General features: G+C 43.7%; 1 protein-coding gene across 2 annotated transcripts in view; it reads right to left on the bottom strand.

Moving 5' to 3' along the window:
* The window catches only part of anapc1 (anaphase promoting complex subunit 1), a 214,837-nt gene that overhangs the window by 111,470 nt on the left and 80,041 nt on the right, over positions 1-23,326 (bottom strand). For both annotated transcript variants that reach the window (XM_087983726.1, XM_087983718.1), the window contains exons 22-28: positions 22,880-22,958; positions 19,178-19,214; positions 19,013-19,083; positions 17,354-17,532; positions 15,086-15,312; positions 11,586-11,704; positions 209-480 (exon numbers count right to left, since the gene is read on the bottom strand). In XM_087983726.1, coding sequence (XP_087839852.1) covers positions 209-480; positions 11,586-11,704; positions 15,086-15,312; positions 17,354-17,532; positions 19,013-19,083; positions 19,178-19,214; positions 22,880-22,958 — 984 coding nt within the window. The remainder of the gene's footprint in view (positions 1-208; positions 481-11,585; positions 11,705-15,085; positions 15,313-17,353; positions 17,533-19,012; positions 19,084-19,177; positions 19,215-22,879; positions 22,959-23,326) is intronic.

Genomic DNA, 23,326 nt, shown 5'->3' with positions numbered 1-23,326 from the left:
GCCAAATACCTGCTATAAATGTTTCTGCATTGGAAATCACAAGTGTGCAGAAAAGAACTCCCCCCGACTGGGAGAGTTTAATACTTGAAGTACTAGGGATTTGGTTGACTGACCCAGTGCACCAGTCATCAAACAATCAGTCCAACTTGATTCATGTACATAGAAAACGTCATAAATGGGTCACATTTTCTGCATGCTGAGTGCCTACCTTACTGAGGTAGTCATGAATGCTCATTGTTGTCAGTTTGCTCAAGTGCCCGTTCAGCCCAAGTGCCATCAGCAAGCCTGCATATTCATTGGTGAGCTCAGTGTTCTTCTGTCTGTTGTACACGATCCAGGCGGAATCTATCTGTGATGCTGGGGCTACCTTCAGTCCTGCAGCTACCCCGTTGTGAAAGCTGGCCCAACTGGCCATGTTGGGTGGCACGTCAATGTTCCCACTGTTCAGGTCAACGGTTGTGTTCCGGGGAGGAGCTCGCCCTAATAAGCAAGGGGGACAACGCAAACACCAATGAGTTGCTTATAGTTAAAAAAAATCCTGAACATAGACTAGAACAATAATATGGAAAATACAGCCAAGTACTAGGCCAAACTAGTTCTTGTTGGAGATTATGCTCAAAGAACTGAATTTATACAGTACTCGTCAACATGAATATGAACTGATATTTATGCCTTTAATACTGTAAGACATTATGAGATATTAACAGTTAATGAAGTTCATTTGGAGTTTAAGCACTGCTCTAATAATGCAACACTTCCATTTATTTATCAATAGTAATGCAGGCAAGCATCTGAAGGTAAAACAGAGTGCTGCAGAAACTCAGCAGGGCTGGTAGCATCAGTGAAGAGAGAGAAACAGAGTTAACATCGAGTTGAGAGTGTGTTGCTGCAAAAGCACAGTTGGTCAGGCAGCATCCGAGGAACAGGAAAATCGATGTTTCGGGCCGGAGCCCTTCATCAGGAATTAAGTAGGGCTCTGGCCCGAAACTTCAATTTTCCTGCTCCTCGGACACTGCCGGACCTGCTGTGCTTTTCCAGAACCACACTCTCAACTCTGATCTCCAGCATCTGCAGACTCACTGTCCCCCAAAGTTAACATTGAGACCAGTGACCCTTCGTTATAAGGTTTCTGAACTTAAAATGTTAAGGCTTTCTCTCTCGATATAAGCTGCCAGATTTCCAATATTTTTCTTTCAGATCTCCAGGATTCACAAATCTTTGCTATTTTAGCACATGAAGATTTTCCATCACTGTGCAATGAGACAAAAAACGGATATTGAGTTATGCAGCAGGTACAGGAGACGTGTTTTAAGTAGCTTAACCCAATGGAAATACAATTAAAGGCACAATTTGCTTTGCATTGTAGGAAGGAAGACTACATGAACCACAAGATTAAACAAATAACACTCAGAATCTTAGAATTTTACAGATTTCCATGAGATCCATGCCTCTTTCTTGTAAACTCCAGTAAAAACAGTCTTAACCAGTCCAGTACCTCTTCATACATTAGCCCTACCATCCCAGAAATCAGTCTGGTGAACCTTCACTGCACTTGCTCCATTGTTAGATCACCCTTTCTCAGATTAGGAAACCAAAACTGCACACAATGGTCCAGGTGTGATTGCACCAAGGCCCTGGACAATTGCAGCAAGACATCTTTGGTCCCGTACTCGAATCCTCTTGCCGTGAACGCCAACATTCACTTGCCTCCTTCACCACCTGCCACAGCTGCCTGCTTACATGGTGTAAAAGAACTCCCAGAACTCATTGCACCTCCCCCCCCCCCCCCCGCTTTGAGAAAATGGTTTGCCTTCCTGTTTTTGCTACCAAATCGCAAAACTTCAATACCTCACATTTACCCACATTAGACAGAGTTGGCATTTATTTGCCTACTCACTCAATGTGGCCAAATCACACTAATGCATCTCCATATCTTCTTCACAGCTCGTGTTGGCTGCAAAGTTGGAGATATTACATTTAGTTCCCACACTTGAATCAATAATATATATTGTGAATATTGGGGTCCAAGCACTGATCCCTGAGTACCCCACTAGTCACTGGCTGTGCACTCAGAAGATCACCCATTTATTCCTACTCTTTGTTTCCTGCCTGCCAACCAATTCTCTGTCCATGTCAGTACATTACCCCCAATTCCATGTGCTTTAAGTTTTCTTATGTGGGACTCTATCAAAAGCGTTCTAAAAGTCTAAATAAACCACATCCACTAGCTTTCCTTCATCAACTCTATCAATTACATCCTCAAAATGTTCCAACTCATTTGTCAAGTATGAGTGCTCATCTGCAAATCCATGCTGACTCTGGCTTCATCGGAGACTCGCTGATGATGTTACCGAGCATGGCGATGAAACGTCTGAGAACAAATCTACCAGCTCAATGAGCAAACTTACAACCTCATGCGGATTCTGTCCAATCCTGTCACTGGTTCCCAAGTGCTTTGCTATGAAATCTTTTAAAAAGGAGTATAGCATTTTCCCCAATACCAATTGATTCCTGAAGAAGGGCTTATGCCCGAAACGTCGATTCTCCTGTTCCTTTGATGCTGCCTGACCTGCTGCGCTTTTCCAGCAACACATTTTTAAGCTCTGATCTCCAGCATCTGCAGTCCTCACTTTCCCCAATACCAATGTCAAACTAACCAGTTTATAAGGTTCTGCTTTCTTCCCACCTCCTCCTTTCAAGAGTGGGTTTACATTAGCTGCCTTACCAACTTGTTGGACCTGCTTCAGCATCTGTAGAATAGATTAGATTAGATTAGGTTAGCTTCCCTACAGTGTGAAAACAGGCCCTTCGGCTCAACCAGTCCACACCGACCCTCCGAAGAGTAACTCACCTAGACCCATTTCCCTCCAACTAATGCATCTAGCACTATGGGCGGTTTAGCATAGCCAATTCACCTGACCTGCACATCCTTGGACTGTGGGAGGAAACCGGAGCACCCAGAGGAAACCCACTCAGACACGGGGAGAATGTGCAAGCTCCACACAGACAGTCACCCAAGGCTAGAATCGAAACTGGGACCCTGGTGCTGAGCCACCGTGCCGCCCCAGAATCTTGAAAGATTACCACCAACGCATCTATTATTTCCACAATCACTTCCTTATGTGGCTAGGGTTGTAGATTATTGGGTCCGAGGGATTTGTCAGCCTTTAATCCAATCTGTTTCCCAACGCCATTTCTCTACTCATCCTGATTTCCTTCAGTTCCTTTCTCTCATGAGACCCTATGTTTCTCAATAGTTTTGGGATGTTACTTGCGCCCTCCTTTGTGAAGACAGAACCAAAGTATGTATTTAATTGGTTTGCCATCTATTTGTAGCCCTTTATAATAACCCTACTTCTGACTGTAGGAGACCTACAATAGTCTTCAATAATATTTTTGTCTTTGCATACCAATCAAAGCTTTTACAATCAGTTTGAATGTTATCCACAAGCTTACTCTTGTACTCTACTTTCTCCCTTTTCACCAATCCCTTTGTTAAGTCTACATTGCTCCCAGTCCTCAGGTCTACTGCTCCTTTTGGTCAAGTTGTATGCTGTTTCCTTGGATCAAATATTTTCCCTTGTTAGCCACAGTCAGGCCAACTTTCCTGTTGGAATTTTGAGCCAGGCAGTAAGGAATAATTGCTGGAGTTCCTCCATGCACTCTCAAAATGTTAGCCATTGCCTGTACACCATCATTCCTTTAAGGAACATTACTGAATCCATCATAACAGGCATCTGCCTCGAACCATCGCAGCTTCCACCACTTAGATTCAGGATCCGAGGCTCAGAATCAACTACATTACACTCCATCTTAAAGAAGATTTAATAATTTCAACCAATAACCACATACATACAATCGCACATATTTCAAATCTATTGTCAGATAGCCATTCCAGTTCAGAGGCCATTGGAACTAACTCTAAAAATACTAATGACTTGGCCTCAGATAAATCATTGCAGAACTACTTTAGAAAGGTGCTTTTCAGCTGTTTAATGTTTAACCCCTGGTCTGGATCTTGAGTTTCCACTTAATCGCGATTTGTGTTCTTTCTTTTACCCTCGCCCTCAATTTGGAATCTTCTGTAACCTTTAAAGTTCATATTGAATTCTCAGCTTTGAAAAGTTACTTCCTGTAACATTCTATTCATAAGTCAAGGAAACTGACGTAAGGGATCAAATAATCATCTTTCTTCTTCTCTGGCAGTCCCTAAAGGTCAAGATGACTTTTCCACTCAGTTGAACATTTTAAACAGGGCGGTGCACGATCCACATGCCCTGCACAGTGGTGTTTGATGAGCTGAGTGGGTAAGATATTTGGGGTCTCCCGCATGTTCCTTCCACTGTTTTCACTTGGCCTTCACCAGGAATTGCCAGAGTTGCTCAAAACAGTTGGCATCTTTGCACATGCTTCTCCTCCAGCTGGAGCAGCCTCGGCCAGTCAGCGAGGATGCTGCACTTTTCAGAGAGGCTTTGGGGACGCCCCCAAATCTTTTCCTCTGCCTGCCTGAGAACAGCTTGCCTTGACAAAGCTCACAACACAGACCTTGTGTTGAATATCTTGTATTAAAGCATGTTAACAATGTGGCTTGTCCAACGAAGCTGACTGGCAGTAACCGGCACCTCAGCACTGGAGACCTTGGCCTGAGAAGAGGACAGAATGCAAAGTATTGTGAACTGAGAGAACAGTGTGAAAATTCAAAAGGTCACGAACAAGATGGTGGACTGGGCTGACCTGTGGCAGATGAAATTTCAAACTGATTAGAATAAAGTGATACATTTGCAAAATCACAAATCTGGAAGAGGTTACAGACAGAGGGAGGGAGGGGTCAAACTACAGAGGGATTTGAGCACAAAGCACTTTAAGACTTGAAACTATTACAGGTCAGCGAGCAGAGAAGTAATGGGTGACTGTGACTTCTTATTCACCACTGGATTGTTTTCTGTACTTTGATGTTTCCCCTCCTCGCTAGCTGACCCAAACCTATGCTCAAAACTTATCTCCATCATTACACTGCACTATTTCGGTTTGACAATCTCCAATTTGTTCTCCCCGGATTATTGTCCATATATTGAGGCATTTGGTTTGCTGCATCGATTTCTGATCCAGCATGGCTCGGCATAAAGGTCAACCTAAATCAATCTTTTTTTCAAACCATACAGCAACATCACAAGGACTCATATCGAGTGAGTCACAGGAAATATGGAATAATTAGTGATGAATGGTTGCTGTTAGGACTGGACAGAGGTTTGCAGGAGGGTTTCCTACGGGGTGTGGCGAGGATCTCTGCTTTTGGCACTTGGGTGCACAGATCACACAAAACATGAAGTATTGTGAACTGGAACTGTAAAGCATCCTAAGCAGGATGGTGGACAGGGTTGACTTGTAGTAGGATGAAATTTAACATGGTCTAGAATGAAGTGATACATTTTGGCAGGAAGAATGGAAAGAGGCAACAGAAAATAAAAGATTCCATTCTAAAAGAGGTGAAGAAGCAGAGCGGCTGCACAAGTCATCAAAGACACCAAGGGAGGTTGAGAACCTGGTTAATGAAGCATGTGGCATCCTGGGTTTTACAACTGTCGAGTAAAAATGTGCAAAGAACAGCATCTTTCCATCACAATGAGATGATGGCAATGAAGCGGCACGGTGGCACAGTGGTTAGCACTGCTGCCTCACAGCGCCTGAGACCCGGGTTCAATTCCCACCTCAGGCGACTGACTGTGTGGAGTTTGCACGTTCTCCCCGTGTCTGCGTGGGTTTCCTCCGGGTGCTCCGGTTTCCTCCCACAGCCCTAAAGATGTGCAGGTCAGGTGAATTGGCCATGCTAAATTGCCCGTAGTGTTAGGTAAGGGGTAAATGTAGGGGCATGGGTGGGTTGCGCTTCGGCGGGTCGGTGTGGACTTGTTGGGCCGAAGGGCCTGTTTCCACACTGTAATGTAATCTAATGTAATCTAATGTAATCTAATCAAAAGCTTCTGAATCTTGCTGACATCATCTGAACTCACCTGCCACACTGAACAAGCTAATTCTGAATGGGGTGCTCTGCAGTCCCAAAGTAGGCCAGAGGAGCCAGTGGCTAGCACTTGGACAACAAGCAGCCTCTAGTTTTGAGGTTCTAGATTCCAGGACTGGACAGGTCAGAAATCAGTGGGAAAGTCACTTGGCAACACTTGCCCCACACTTCCCCTGCAAGCCTGCAACAGCAGAGTGCAAACGTCTGTCTTACATGTTGCCATCTGGAATGTAAGAAAAAAAAAACCCAGCAGGCAAGAAAAGAAAAATGGACCGAACAAAAACAAGGAAGTTATGATAAATATCTACAAAGCACTAGTTCTTCATCAACTAGATTATTCTGGATAGATCCATGCGCCTCACTTGGAAGAATATGAAGAAATTAGAGAAGTTGCAGATAGGAGACACAAGAGTGATTCCAAAGGTAAGGAATTTCAGTGACATGGAGAAATTGGAGAATCTGGAGCTGTTCTTGGAGAAAAGAAATAATAAGTGGAACTTTGACAGAAGTGCTCAAAGTGATGTGGAGTCTGGACAAAATAGATAGGGAGAAACTATTCCAATTGCTAGGATCAAGGGCCAAAGGACACTGCTTTAAGGGGACTGACAAAGGAAGAAATAGAGATAAGAGGGAAAGACTTGTCAATCCAGCCATTTGCTAGGATTTGGAATTCATTGCGAATGTATCTGGTGGAAGGAGATTATATTGAGGCCTCCAACAAACTGGAATATTTACAGAATGGCAGATGAAGTATGAATGCAATAAAAATCTGGAGTCTAATGCTGACCGTGAAACCGTTGTCAATGGTTGGAAAAACCATGTTCCCATGGTTCACCGATGTCGTTTAGGGAAGGAAACTGCCATCCTTACCTGGTCTGGTCGACATATGACACCAGACCAACAGCAATATAGTCAATGCTTAAGGGCTTTCAGGACAATTGGGAATAGGTAACAAATGCTGGCCTAGCCAGAGATGCTGACAACCCATGAACAATTTTTTAAAAATTCATGCAGTACAGAAGTCATCGAGTATGCACTAACAAAAACTACAGGAGTCTCACTTGCTTGCACTTGGCCCATTGCCTTGAATGTTACCTTTGACATGCTCATCCAGGTATTTTTCCAAATTTGTGAAGCTGCCACCATAACATCCCTCCCAAAGAGTGCAATCCAGACTCGCACCATCCTATTTTTCCTCAAATTGTCCCTAAAGCTTCAGCCCTTCATGTGAAAATTATGTCCCCTTGACACTGACCTTTCAACTGAGGAGATCAGCCGCTTTCTATCCACCCTGTCCAAGCCCCTCACTGTCTTATACATCACAATCAGGTTCCCTCCCCTCCCCGCCCAGCCTTCTCTGCCCTCATGAAAACAATCCAAGCTTATCCAGCCTCCCTTCACGGCTGAACTGCTCCAACCCAGGCAACATCCTGGAGGATCTTCTCTGCACTCACTTCAGTGCAATTGCATCATACCTACGATGTGGTGACCAGATCTACATATGGTTGGGGCTGAAACAAAGTCTGTTCAGGATACTACCTGAAGAAAAAAAAATGAGCAAGCCTGAATTTTCTCCTTCTGTGTTGTAACCATTCAAGATTCTATGCCTTCATCAGTGATTCATCCCTGTTAGTCACTATCCTGGAATTTCAAACCCATATCACCTTAGTATTCCAAGAGCTTATGGGAGGTTCAAAAAAAACTTCAGCTCATTTTCTTAGGGCCACTAGAGACTGACATTGATTCTTCGATGCAGAAACAGGCCATTTGGCCTTTCAGATACGAGCTGGTATTTACACATGACACAAGCCTTTATCATCTAAACCAATCAGCATCTACCAAACGTGTCCTCATTAATATCACCCACAGGCTGAGAGTGCAATGAGAAATCTGCTTGCACAGTCAGCTGAACAGCATGCAACCATCTTCATCAACTGTGCATCACCTATCTCACCAAAGTGTATCTGCCTCAAGCAAATGATTGAGGTTGAGGTTTTTGGATAGGTCTATGCATGAATAAAACATTGTATAAAACCAATCCAATGCAGAAAAAACTCCCGGATTCATACACTCGAACAGTTGAAACTTTTGATCCTTCCAAGTACTGCACTGCTTCTGTTGAAACCAAACTTTTGCCACGGGTAAGTTTCAAACTGCACAATCCAATTATATGCAAATACTCAGGGACACAAGACCGTTGTGGATGAGCAAATCTGCTTTTAAACAAATGAGATAATATCCGAGATGTCACATAAAGGTGAAGCCATTTCATATATTCCGTACTGAAAAAATCTAACCGTTAAGTATTTTTCTCAAACTGGCAGCCAAGTGGTTTGGAAACTAAAATTAACTCACAAAAATAAAACATCAAACAGCAGCAGTGAGCAGAATGGACAATGACAGTCAGCAGTAATATTCACCCCAAATTACTTACTAAAACATACTTTTGCTGATAAATTTTGTCCATTTGCGATAATACTTTGGGAGAGGATGGGGGAGTTGGAGAGATGAAAAGGGAAGAGGAGAGACAGCGAGACGGCGAGGGCAGCGAGACGGCGTGGGCAAAGTGCACAACACTGGCATCCACCTGACAATGTGGGAAATTGACCAGTTGTGTGCTACACACAAAAAGCAGATCAAATCCAACTCAGCCAGTTACCACCTCATCAGTCCAGCCTGGTCATCAGGAAAGTGACTGAAAGGGTCATCAACAGTTCTATGAAACAGCACTTGGAAAGGAATAACCTGCGCACTGAAGTTGTGTTTTTTTGGTACACATTTGGCTCCTGATCCCCTTACAGCTTTGGTCAAACATGGGCAGCAGAACTGAACTCCAGAAGTTTGGCTACCATTGGCACCAGGCCAGCATTTGACTGAATATGTCACTGGAGAGCTCAAGCTAAACGGAGGTCGATGAGAACTGGAGGAAAGCACTCAGCTGGTTGGAGACCTATCATCCCCAATGAAGATTATTTTACTGGTTGGAAATCAAGTATCTCAAATCCAGGACATCTGTGCAGAACTTCCTCAGGATAGTATCCTAGAGCAGAACAAGCTGTGGAGCACCTAATTAAAGGTCTACACACTGATGAGGGACATAGATAGGATGGAGAGGAACAAACTTTTCCACTTTGTGGAGGGATGAATAACCAAGGGGCATAGATTTAGGGCAAAGAACAGGAGGTTGAGAGAGGATTTAAGGAAGAATTCTTTCATACAGAAGGTGGTGCGTATCTGGTACTCTGTTTGAAACGTTGAGCGAAGCAAGAACCATCACAACATTTAACAAGCATTTAGCCAATCACTCGAAGTGCAATGATATTCAAGGCCATGAACCAAGTACTAGAAAATGGGAATAGAGTAGATAGGTGCTTGATGGCCAGCTATGATCTAACCAATGTGACAGCAGGGAGGTTTAAAACAAAGAGCCCGAGCAGTGTACAGTTCAGCTGTGGGAGAAACTAGTCACTTGGAAATAACTAAATTGAGTCATACAACTCGTCCATGCTGACCAGATTTCCGAAACTGAACTAGTCCCATTTGCCTGTATCCCTTTAAACCTAAATCTGCTCCCTCTAAACCTTTCTTATTCATGCACCTGTCCAAATATCGTTTGTATGTTGTAATTGCACCCGTCTCCACCACTTCCTCTGGCAGTCTGTTCCGCATACGTACGACCCTGTTTGTCAACAGGTTACCCCCAAGTCCTTTTTACATCTTTCCCGTCTCATCTTAAACCTATTCCATCTCGTTTTGGACTCCCCTAGCTGAGGAAAAAGGCCTTGGCCATTCACCCTATGCATGCCCCTCATGATTTTATAAACCATATATAAAGTTATCTTTAAACCTCCCATGCTCCAGGGAAAAGGGTCCCAGCCTATCCTTATGAAAAACTCTCCAGTCCCGTGAACATCCTTGTAAATCTTTCCAATTTAATAATATCCTTTCTACAGCGGGGCAACCAGAATTGTACACAATACTCCAAAAGTGGCCTCACCGATGTTCTGTACAACCACAACATGGCCTTCTAATCCTATACTCAATGCTCTGACCAATGAAGGCAATCATACCAAACACTTTCTTCACCACCCTGTCTACCTGTGATGCCACTTTCAAGGAACGATGTACGTGAATCCCTTGGTCTCTCCATTGGACAACACTCCCCAGGGCCCTACCATTACCTGTCTTGGTTTGTTTTATGTGCAGCAGCTCACATTTATCTAAATTAAACTTTATCTGCCCCTCCTTGGCCCAGAGACACAGTTGATCGAGACCCTGGTGTACTCAGAGATAACCTTCTTCACTGTCCACTATACAATCAAGTTTGGTGCGATCCACAAACTTACTAACCATGCCTTCTACATTCTTATCCAAGTCATTGATATAAATGGGATGACAGGGTGGCTCAGTGGTTAACACTACTGTAACTCAGCATCAGGAATCTGGGCTTGGTTCCAGCCTCAAGTGACTGTCGGCGTTGAGTTTGCACATTCTCCCTGTTTCTGTGTGGGTTTCCTCCCACAGTCCACTACAGGTTAAGTGGATTAGCCATGCTAAATTGCTCCCTGTCGTGTTCTAGAATGTGTAGGTTAGGTGGATTAGCCTGGGGAAATGCAGGGTTACAGGGATTGGGAGGTGGGGGTGGGATGCTCTTCAGAGGATCGGTGTAGACTTGATGGGCCAAATGCCTGTGTCCACACTGGGTAGAGATTCTATGAACTGACAAACTAGTGTGGGCCCAGCACCAATCCCAAAGGAACACCGTTGGTCACAGGCCTCCAGCGGTGGGGTGAGAACTAGAGGCGGGGGAAGTGGGGGAGGGGGGAAGCGGGAGGGTGGGTTGGAGTGATATGAAGGATGGAGTGATGTGAAGGATGGAGGGTGGAAAGTGAGGGAGAGAGGGCTGGAGAGATGGTGCGCCAGGTAGGAAAGGCTGACAGGGAAGGCTGTGGTATGGGGTGGGGGGCAGGAAGAAAGCAGTGGAGTGGCTAAACAAGGCAAGGAATTATGATGAATGAAAGGGCAAAGAGACACAGTAGAGGGGTGGTGAGGACAGGGAACAAATCATAGATTAAAATAGTCTTTAATTTAATAACATACTGTAATTGTAAACCCAACTGAACCAAGGTGATATTTTCGTTTCAGTTATCAGTCATCATGATTCATCTGAAACAAGATTACCAGTATTTGAAGATTAGATTTGAATGAAAGCAGTTTTGGCTGCGGTCTTTCACTCAGTTAGCAAAGAGTTGCAATTGCCTGCGAGTTTGCACAGAAGAACTCTACAGCCAGCAACAAATGCTGACTTTCGGTATGACTGCAGATCCAAACCCAAGTGAAACACAGGTACAAGGACACTGTGACAATCTCTCTCTGTCTCTCGCTCTCGCTCCCTCATTCTCTCTCTCTCTTGCATGCGCTCTCTCTCTCTCTCCCTCTCTGTGAGGCGATATATTGTTTTCCATACAGAAACCTGTTCGAATGTGTGAAACCAGCTGATCTCCAGGAATGTGAACACCACCACAACAATTTGAACAACACAATACAGGTTAGATCGGGAAATACACACCAGTGAGATTTAATTTTGGAATAGGAAGTGGCTCAGTTGGCACTGGATGGTAAGAGAACAGAGTAAACATCCCTCGTCCTGGAGGAAGTGCCATGGTTCGTTGACATAGTTGTAGTAACCTGTTGCAAAATAAAATAAAAATCGATTTTATATTAAGTAATAGATTTTTGAAAATAAACTGCAACATGTGAAACTATATTGGTCCCTATCATGTAGCATTTGGCAACCAAATTAGGCAGATAGATATGAGACAGTAAACACTATGTTGTGTTACATAGTTGTGTATCAGACATGAGACAAAGCAAAGGGACACAGGATCGAAAGTTATACAGCGCCATTAAATTAGACCCCTGGTTGACCTAAATTCGCCAACTGCTTTGGTTTTATCACCATTAATTTTTTTGTCAGGGAAAATCGAAATTTTCAACTGATCCATCCTCAGGACATACAGGGGAAATGCTGAACATCTCTGCAAAAGGTACGCACAATTTTGTAATGCATTCTGACAGTTTAAGCATAATTAGCAACACAGGCTAGGTTTCCCCTGCTCAAAATGGAGGCCCTGATAAAGCAAGAATCAGACATGTCATCCTATAATCCAAATGGTGGATGAAGGGGCCATAGGGGATCAGAGAAGGTAGAAATGAAGGACAGGGATGGAGGAGAGGACCAGAGGACAGAAAGGAAATTCTAAGATTTCCATGAGGAATGTGTTTCATCTCTGAGCCAAATGGAGGTGAACAAAAGGGCAGACCAGTAATTTCCTGTTTATTGGAATCTAATAAACTGCTGTACTGAGGTGTGCATTATGTCAGAGCCCTGCCCAAACCACAGAAAGTAAATAGATCTGTCAAAACAGAGTTCAGATTGAAACATTTCAGTGCAATTCTTCCAAACTGGTGTAACCACGGGTTAAAGATTCGAGTAGTTGAACTGTATATAAAAGGAAAGCCACAGGTTCAATCGCAGGTTTGTACTAGATTAGCCATGTTTTTCATGCCAGGCTATTGATCAGAAAATTAAATCTGGGTGTGACGATGCTGAGAGCAAATCTGGTTGTAACTGCCCCTCTCCCAGCCTCGCCCATTACCTGCCACAGCTGAATGCTCTGCAGCCAATACTGTTTAAGCTCATCAAATCAAGAGTAGTCCTTTTGTAAAGGCACTGGCATTACAATTCAACTGAGGCTCAGAGCACGCAACCCAACCAAGCATTGCTGCCTTCCGCAGGAAAACTGATGACCGAAGAGATCGATAAAGAAAAAGCAGGAGTTCATACTTTAGTTCTGATTGTTTGCTTCAAGTCTCACTAACAGAAAGAAAGAATTTAAATTTGTATCATGCCTTTCACAATATCAGAACATTCAAGGCATTTTATAGTCAATCACATGCTTTCAATGCATCAGTCAACTTATACACAGCGAGATCCCACACACCAGTAATGAGAGGGGCTTTGGGTGCTGGGTGAAAGACAATTACTGATCCCCAAAGGTTCGCCAAAGTACGTTAAGTAATTTTATCGGGCATCCGAAGGAAATTAGTTTAATGCTCACCGAAAAGGCAGCATCTCTAACAGTGGAGCATTCATGTGGTGTTGCAATGAACTAATGGTCTTGTGCTCGAATTTCTGGAGTGTTGCGATGATGTGCATGGGTAGGGTGAACAGCCAAGATCTTTTTCCAGAATAGGGGAGTCCAAAGTTAGAGGGCTTACATTTAAGATGAGAGGACAAAGATTGGAAAAGGACCTGAGGGTTAACTTTTCCATGCAGAATGTGGTGTGTGTAAGAAATGAGCTGCCTGAGCAAGTGGTGGACGCGGATACAATTACAACATTTAGGAGGCATCTGGATGGATACATGAATAGGAAGGATTTGGATGGAAAGGAGCCAAATGCTGGCAAACGGGATTAAGTCAGATTGGTATGTCTGGTTGGTGAGGATGAGTTGGACCGTGCTGTATGACTCTATGACTTGATATCTCATGACTCAGAAATCCACTCCTCCTTCTATCAGAGAGCTGCATCTAGTATTTCTGATTTGTAATCTCCATAAATTAGTAAATAGGCCACAACAGCACTCTTTTGTGATACATTCTCTCTTGCCTGGATCTTCAAGCATTGCCTCTCATTGTATTGTGAAAGAAGTTGACATCACAGAAGCTGGTCATCGAGTCCATTGCGTCTCTGCCAGCTTTTCAATAGAGAATAGACTCGAATTGACAAAGTTGGCAGACCCCTGACTCTAAAAACTTCTACAAGGGCTGCTCAGAACCTAAGCTGTCAGGAGATGCTCAAAGACAAACCAGAATTATTCCCCTGTCTCTTGATCTGTCCCTTTCCACACAAGTTAGTAAAATTCCTGTCTTTCATGTGCCATTTCTCATGATGCACTGAGGTCTGCCTGATGGATTGTGGACAAAGGCTCTGCTGCATTACTCCCATCCCACCATTCACCGGACAAAATGAGTGCAACTTCGAAGACCTGAGTGTAAACTAAGATCACATGAGTTTTGCTTTCATATGTCTGTAGGTAAAAACAATGACTGCAGATGCTGGAAAGCAGATTCTGGATTAGTGGTGCTGGAAAAGCACAGCAGTTCAGGCAGCATCTGAGGAGCAGTAAAATCGATATTTCAGGCAAAAGCCCTTCATCGGGAATACAGGCAGAGAGCCTGAAGGGTGGAGAGATAAATGAGAGGAGGGTGGAGAGATAAATGAGATGAGGGTGGGGGTGGGGAGAAAGTAGCATAGAGTACAATAGGTGAGTGGGGGAGGGGATGAAGGTGATAGGTCAGGGAGGAGGGTGGAGTGGATAGGTGGAAAAGAAGATAGGCAGGTAGGACAAGTCATGGGGACAGTGCTGAGCTGGAAGTTTGGAACTGGGTTGAGGTGGGGGAAGGGGAAATGAGGAAACTGTTGAAGTCCACATTGATGCCCTGGGGTTGAAGTGTTCCGAGGCGGAAGATAAGACGTTCTTCCTCCAGGCGTCATGTGGTGAGGGAGCAGCGGTGAAGGAGGCCCAGGACCTCCATGTCCTCGGCAGAGTGGGAGGGGGAGTTGAAATGTTGGGCCACAGGGCGATGTGGTTGATTGGTGCGGGTGTCCCGGAGATGTTCCCTAAAGCGCTGTGCTAGGAGGCGCCCAGTCTCCCCAATGTAGAGGAGACCGCATCGGGAGCAACGGATACAATAAATGATATTGGTGGATGTGCAGGTAAAACTTTGATGGATGTGGAAGGCTCCTTTAGGGCCTTGGATGGAGGTGAGGGAGGAGGTGTGGGCGCAGGTTTTGCAATTCCTGCGGTGGCAGGGGAAGGTATCAGGATGGGAGGGTGGGTTGTAGGGGGGCGTGGACCTGATCAAGTAGACACGGAGGGAACAGTCTTTGCGGAAGGCGGAAAGGGGTGGGGAGGGAAATATATCCCTGGTGATGGGGTCCGTTTGGAGGTGGCAGAAATGTCGGCAGATGATTTGGTTTATGCAAAGGTTCATATGTCTGTACCTGTTTTCTTTCTCTTCGATGTACTCGTGGTCGCTCATTTCTGGCATCTGTATGACGTTAACACGGACTGGGTGCGTGCTCTGAAGCAGGCGGCGAACCTCCTGCACGCGCAGATCTTCGTTCCAGATTAGGGACATCAAATCCTGGTTCATGTCATTCATCCCATCTTCCTCCTCCTCAGCTTCAGTGCCCGAGGCTCCATCAGGTAGTAACACGTGCCCGATCGCCTGCAAACACAATCAGATTAACAAACAATGGTTTCTGGACCTTTCAGAGGGGAATAGCTCAGTTGATTGAAGGTGGTGACTAACTGAGCCTTGCGCTTCCGGAGAATCCTGTTAATCTGGATCGGGCTTGAGGAGTGTGGGTGATATTGGGTCTCAGTGCCCTGGGTTGTGAAGGGTAAATAAACAAGTCAAGGCTCCTAACCCTGACCAAATTCCAGCCATCCCTGTTGGAAGTTTGGGCATGACGGAAGGATGCTCACATCACCAGATCCCTCCACTGGAGTCCTGTATACAAGGTTCACAAGATAGTGATGAGTTACCAGTTCTTGGGGAACTGTACCCCTGGCTGGAAAACAATACCCTTCGTTGGACAAGAGAGGGAAAGGGGGCTTGGAAAAGAGGAGGCACAAAAAGTAGTTTGGGGTTCACACCCCTTAAATTTGGTCAGGAGTGGAGCGGTCTGAGAACAACCAGGGTGCCAGGAACAAATACAATAGTTGTTTTGATGAAACAATACCTTAATTGATATCAGTCATCTGAGGTCCCACCAATGGAGTGGTTGAATTATTTTATGCATTATTTTGGAGAAATCAGTTGTTCCATACACAGTCATTTTTACTTTCAACATTTACCACTCAAGACAAAGTAATAATTCTCTCCAGCAACAGTTCTGACGTGAGGTCATCAGCCTGAAACATTAACTCTGCCGGCAGATGCTGCCTGACTAATATTTCCAGCGTTCTTTTCTCATTTACATTGACACAAATGTCATCTCACGACCAAAAGTTTCTCTATACTGCCACTGCAACTTTGGGCCTGTCTATCTTTGGAGATCTTGTAATCATTACTAGAGCACACGATACAATGCAAAATTGAAGCTATTGTTCATTCCTCTACATTACGTGAAATGGAACAAATAGGAGGATAAAATCCACATGTCTCCAGTTCAGAGACAAAGGTATTACCAATTAGTCAAGAAAGCCGACATTCGCAAAGCACATCAACTCTAAAATTTTCCATCTCATTTTAAATGCAATGCCCATATATGTCTAATCTTGGTTTTTTAAATTTGGCAAGGGGATGTGGGCATTTTTAGTCAGCCAGCATTGACAGCCTATCCCTAATGCTGCCCTGGAGAAGATGGTGGTGAGCAACCTTCCTGAATCACTTCATTCTCTAGGTGTAGGGACATCCACGGTATTGTTCAGCATGCAGTTCCAGGATTTTGACCCAGTGCCATTGAGGCAATAGTGATATATTTCCAAGTTGGGATGGTGTATATGGTTTGGAGGAGAATTTGCTGATGGTGGTGGTGTTTCTTCTGTTGCCCTTGTTCTTCTAGATGGTAGAAGTTGCAGGTTTGGAAGATGTTGCAGGGAGTTACTGCAGCGCATGTTGTAGATGGTACACACTGCTGTTACTAAGGGTCGGTGGGGTGCCAATCATGCAGGCTGCTTTGACCTGGATGGTGTTGGTTTTTTTGAGTGTTGCTGGAATTTCATCCATCCAGACAAATGGAAAGCATTCCATTACAGTCCCGACTTGGGTCTTGTAGACGACGGACAGGAGGTGAGTTACTCACTGCAGAATTCCTGGCATCTGATCTGCTCTTGTATTTACATGATTTATCTAGCTGAGTTTCTGGTCAATGATAACTGCCAGAATGTCGATTGTGGTTTATGTGAGTCAATGTTCTCACTGTAAACCATACAACACTCCACATTCCAGAATGTTCCATGCAGTGCAACTAATGGACTATGCAATTAGGAAAAATGAAGAGAGAATGTAGGTATTCAGCTCAGCTTACATGTCAGATTTTATGGACTTTCAGACTTGAATCCCTCTAACTTGCAGCATTTTAGCAAGAAATGAGACTAGGTCTGATGTATATTGCACAAAGTTGACATGTGACATATACAGGAATAGCATTGAAATTAAAAATTAAAATCATATTTCAGTATTCAAAGCTACTGTCAGATTTCGAGAACAAAACCTTCCGTTCAGGTATCTCATGTTGCCACACAAGTTAGTGCAAACTTACAGATTTTGTCTTGTGTAGATTTCCTTCATGCGCCTGCTTGGAAAGGTCCTGGCGTCCAATAAGAGAACAGGCTGCTTCCGACCAATCTGAGGAAGGTTGCTCACGGCAATGATAAATAGCATCACGTATTGGGAGCGCAACCCCAAAGGGAACAGACTCCAAATCCTTTAAGGTAAATCCTACAGAAGTAATACAACCACAGGTGACATTTACACTGAAAACCCTTACATAGGCACAAAAAGAGAAATTGCTGGAAAAGCTCAGCACCTCTGGCTGCATCTGTGGAGAGAAATCAGACTTAACGTTTCAGGTCCATAGAATAGAATCCCTACAGTGTGGAAACAGGCCGCTTGGCCCAACAACTCCGCACTCACCTTCCAAAGAACCATTCCCCTACCCTATTATCCTATATTTACCCCAGACTAATACACCTAACCAACACATCCCTGAACACTTTGGGCAATTTAGCATGGCCAACTCACCTAACCTGCACATCTCTGGATTGTGGAAGGAAACCCACACAGACACGGGGAGAACGTGCAAACTCCATAAAGACAGTCGTCCGAGGTTGGAATCGAACCCGGGTCCCTGGCGCTGTGAGGCATGGTGACGCTAACCACTGAGCCACCGTGCCGCCTAAGGGTCGAGTGACCCTTCCTCAGAATGTAAGTCTGAACTGTACAAATGTGCAGAGTCTCTTGTGAGGCTTGCATTTCTTGTTGAAGTTCATGACGCTGTAGTTTTCTTTGCTGGGGGAGAATGTAAGGCACTATGTACCTCCCAATCAAACCTTGTTTAAGCAGAGAACTCCGGCGATAGCAGATTACCAAACTGCTTCATTGGCTCGTTGTGCCATAAGCAACGTTTGATTCCTGTGAGTGCTGAAATGGCTAATCTTAGCTCAGATGTGCTACAAATAGCATCAATCGGCATGAGAATACCAGGCAAACCAAGGGAACAAGCTCTACGCTGGTACACCCCACATTCTAACAATCGAACCAGATCGTCTGTGCAGATTCAAGTGAATAAATGCCACCTGAACAAGGCCTATTGAGGCCATGAACAAGGAGGCAACACCTTTAGAAAAGGGAGAGGGCAAAGTCATTTACAAAGATAAAGAAATTGTAAAGTAGCAAATTCTAAATGTATTTTGGCAATGCAGTTCAAAGCTCTGTGGCAATAGCTTTACATACTGTATTAATCATGGGCTGAAAAGGTGGTGGAAGCATGAAGAGGATACATTTGCAGAGCAGGGGAGTGGAACTAACTGGACAGTCCCTTTCAAAGGGTCAGGATAATCATGATGAGTTGAAAAGCCTTGTTCTGTGCTGTATTTTTCTATTTTCTTCATCTACCGTCTGCCAAGCACTCTCAACACAACACAAATATCTCAGGCACTGTGAAGAGATAAAACTCCATTCCCAGTTGGATACAAAAGTTGCTGTGGGACTCTGACTCCCTTTTACTCCCTACCTGCCAAGGAAGAATTCCCAAACACCTGACAAAAGGACAGCTCAGTTCTTGGGGATCCAAATGTGGGTGAGCTGGAGCCATCAACCAGCTGGACTCTACGATGCCCTGCTGCTCAGACTCCATGCCCTGCTGGCCACTCCTGGTCAGATACTTAGAAATTCAAGACAGTCAGTCTTGGGAGCTTACCGAGGTTTGTAAGTGAAACCACCAGCTTCGCCGCTAAGCTGGAAGACGAGGTGCATGGATTCAGACTAAGCCTGAGAAGAGACGGAAAAATGTAAACAAACAAGTGGGATTTTGCGCAAAGCAGCTGAATAATAAAGAGAAAATATCAATTTAGATGTTTGTTACCTTTTGTTGTCTTCTTCTGCCTGCTGTTTCCTTTGTCCTGTTCAATAGTTTAGAAGATGTAACAATTGAAAGATAGCAGAACTATTATATAAGAGCATGTCATTTTAATTTCAGCCCTTCCAACTGTTATACACAGTACATCATATCATGTGTGTCACAATACCATATATTTTAACAATCCTTTGTATTGAACAGAAACTGAAGTACATCCTGACCTATGACGGAATCTCTCACTAACTCGATGGTTGGCTCCGATAATTCATTATGTCTCAACAAATTGTGCACCAAGTACAAGATTCTGAGGTCCCAGAGTAGTGAGAATTCCACTCCTGTATGATAACTACTCACTTGCCCTTTCACAAAACAATTAGCTTGTTAAAGTGGAAAAGCAACATATGCTTTTCCTTCACAGTGCGCGTGCCTTTTCCTGTCCACATGGTTTAGTTTTGGATGGGTGTTAGTTTTGGAATCTGGAAGGCAGAGGAAACATAGGCTGGATAAGAAAGAACTGGGTTCAGCAAGGCTTCATGGAATATATTTTAATGCAAGCAGCATAAGGAATAAGACAGGTGAGCTTAGGGCATGGGCAGACATATGGGAGTGTGATATAGCATTGACAGAGACTTGGCTGAAAGATGGGCAGGATCAATATTCCTGCTTATGGGGCATTCAGATGTCAATCAGGGAATCAATTATAAAGTGAGGATAGGATGATCAAATAATGTCAGAGAGTTACAATGAACAAATGGGACAAAAAGGCTGTTAGGGCATTGTAGGCTCCCAGTCAGGGACAGTTAGAGGATCAAAAGTGTCAGCATATTTCAGAGAAATGCAATAATCACATTAGGGGATCTTAACCACCCAAATATTAAGGGGGATAGTTTTAGTTTGCATGACAGGGAGAGAACAAAATTCCAAAATTGCATTCAGAACTGTTTAAGCCAGTACATGGGAGAGGACAGTTCTAAATATTTGGAAATGAGCCCAGGCAGGTGGAATACGTGTCAGATTTGGAAATAGTGACCATAACTCAGTTAGCAATAAGATAGTTAGTGAAAACAGTAAGGATGGGCTGAAAATAAAACTTCTAAACTGAGGAAAGGCTAATTTTACTAAGAATAGATACAATTTGGCCCAAAAATGACAGGGAGCGATTACTTGCAGGTAAAATTGCATCAGAGTATAAGACCTATTCAAGGAGGAAAAAGGGCAAATATTTTTCAGTAAAGGCAAAGGGTGGGATCAAAAACTGAGAATCCTGGATGCCAAGGGACTTAAAATTTAGGATCAAGAGAAACAAAAAAGCTAATGGCAGATATAGAGGGTTCAATACAGGAGACTCCTTACAGGATCTTAAAAAGGAAATTAGAAAAGCAAAGAGAGTGTATGAGAAAGGATTGGCAGATAAAGGAAAGCTCAAAAGTGTTTTAAAAAAATGTATAAAGAGAATAACAAGGAAAAGAGTAGGGCATAGTAGGGACCATAGAGAAAATAGAAGACATAGAATCCCCACAGAAAGAGGTCATTCGGTTCATTGAGTCTGCACCAACCCTCTGAAAAGCATCCCATCCAGACCCAGCTCTTCCACCTTATCCCCATAATCCTGCCTTTACCATGGCTAACCCTTATACCATACACACCCCTGGACACTACGAGATCATGTATAATGGCCAATCCATCCAACCTAAGAGGGGGCCAATTTAGAAAGGAACTGAGGAGACATTTCTTCAGCCAGAGTGTGATGGGCCTGTGGAATTCATTGCCACGGAGTGCAGTGGAGGCCGGGACGTTGAAGGTCCTCATGGCAGAGATTGATAAAGTCTTGATCTCGCAAGGAATTAAGGGCTACTGGGAGAGTGCGGGTGGAGTTGAAATGCCCATCAGCCAATGATTAAATGGCGGAGTGGACTTGATAGGCCGAATGGCCTTACTTCCACTGCTATGTCTTATGGTCTAGCCTGCATATCTTTGGACTGTGGGAGGAAACCAGAGCACCCAGAAGAAACCTGCGCAGAAACTGCAAACTCCCCACAGACAGTCACCCAAGGCTGGAACTGAACCCAGGTCCCTGGTGCTGTGAGGCAGCAGTGCCAACCACTGTGCCACCATGCCGCCTAAGCATGAATACGGAAGACATGGGCATAATCAATAATTTGTGACAGTCTTCACAATAGGACGATGCGAATGCAGACATCAAGGTGGAAATTAATTAATATGTAGAGAGGACTTACTAAAAGGTTGAGCAGCCTTAAAAATGGTTAAATCTACAGGCCTGGAAAAAGACTGGGTCAAACATGAGTTAAGTAACAATTTTACAGAGAAAAACAAAAGGAAAGAATGAAGAAAAAAAAACAAACAACTGAAATGAAAGAAAGAAAAAATGTTGTATTTATATGGTATGTCACAGAGGATTATACAGTTTATGGGGTATTTTTGAAGCACAGTCAATAGGGTAAAGGAATGGCATGGAAATGTGGCTGACTTTTAACTGCCCTCCATGCAATTAGGAATGGGTATTAAATGTTGGCCGAGCCAGTAATGCCAATAGTCCACGAAAGACTGTTTTGAAAAATTAGGCAAACTCCAAGCTAATTATGTACAGAAATCTCCCACAAAAAGCAATTACAGAAAAAAAGTGGGATAGCCTCCTTGTTCTAAATAATGATGTTAGGTCTAAACAGATTATATTTTAATACAACTTCTGGCAAGCGGGTGAAAAGTTGATTATTTCCAACACTTTTTGCTCATTGCTAACTTCTTGTTCCTCAACTGCAGGGCTCCTATTCCATGAATACAATTTATAATTAACTGTCTACTTTTCCTCTCCCCTGCGATTTGCAGAACATACTAACAAGGTGCTCCAGAACTCAACTTCTGCTTTCCCAAATTTGTTGCCTTGGAGACATTTCAAGAACTGCCCCTGGGATTCAGTTTTCCGTCTTGGATCCAACACTGACATCTAGTTTCTGCTGTGTGTGTTCAATCAGGAATGAGGGTGGATCTTTGCAGAGTGAGAAATTGCGCAGGAAATAACCGCATCTGTATCTTATAATCACTTAGCTTTCCGCAATAAAGTCTGGCTGCTGCATCCAAAGGCTGTCTTAATCTTAACCTTGCACCAAAGCAATTAACTTCAAAGCATAATGCGCATTTTCTGAGGCATGACAGCTTTAACAGGCAATTCCCTGTAAATTCCATTTCTGGGTCACAGTTCTTGTTGCCTCTAGTACTAAATGCATTTCAAAACCATTCTTAGCCAAGCAAGTTCTTTGGATGCAATTTCAATGAAGTAATTTCCTGACAATGAGTCTGGAATACTTATTGCTGAATCTCATCAAGGTTAACTCCCATGTGCTTATCAAAACACAGAGCCCTGGAACCTTTACTCAGCAAAACAATCTTTCGTTGCTAGATGATTAGCACTAAGAGGGATTTCAACACTGCCTGTGCCAGTTCTCGCTACCTCACACAGGCTACAGCTTGTGTTTCGTATTCGATTTAGTGAGTGCCAGCAGTATTAGAAAATGGACCAAGCTAGGATATGAAATTACTTGCTGATAAAACCAACCCACTGAGAGGAATATTGAGTCAGTAGATATTGTGAAAGAACCCACGCAAAATTGAGTTGACCATCAAAATTGTGACCATGCACTTTCCCAGTGGTCTTCCCAGAGAGCGTAGAAAATGATCTAAAGATAATACCTGCTGCGATCCGAAATAAATACTGAGATGACTCTTGTGATAGTGCCTTTTCATCGCCAAGTACGTACAGTGCAAAACTCTGCAAAACAAAAAGCAAATTTTCTCAGAAAATACCTCACACCCCAATTGACCACCTTGTACTCTCCAACCATTTCCTCAAACAAAGATTCAGATGCTTCTTCATATGCCAAAAGCAAACCCCTTTCATTACCCTGCAGAATCTGCTCCATACATTCAATAGCCTGTGAAATGGTTAGTTAAATTGCCTGTCAACTTTTTCCACCTCTGACCCCAATTCTGTGCTACCAGCTTGTGTAACTACAAGATATTTACTGAAGAATCATTGAGGATGAAGGGAGACTTACAGCCCATTATTGCTGGGCTGGGGCTCCCGGATATCCGTTCATCTTGTTCTACCAATGTTTCCCCATAAACTCTCTCAATTTT

This window comes from Chiloscyllium plagiosum, unplaced genomic scaffold, assembly GCF_037043375.1.
Source record: "Chiloscyllium plagiosum isolate Xiang-an unplaced genomic scaffold, Cpla_swu_hap1 HiC_scaffold_3, whole genome shotgun sequence".
Classification (NCBI taxonomy): Eukaryota; Metazoa; Chordata; class Chondrichthyes; order Orectolobiformes; family Hemiscylliidae; genus Chiloscyllium; species Chiloscyllium plagiosum.
The sequence above is the reverse complement of the archived record's forward strand: the minus strand, read 5'-3'. Positions and strand labels throughout refer to the sequence as shown.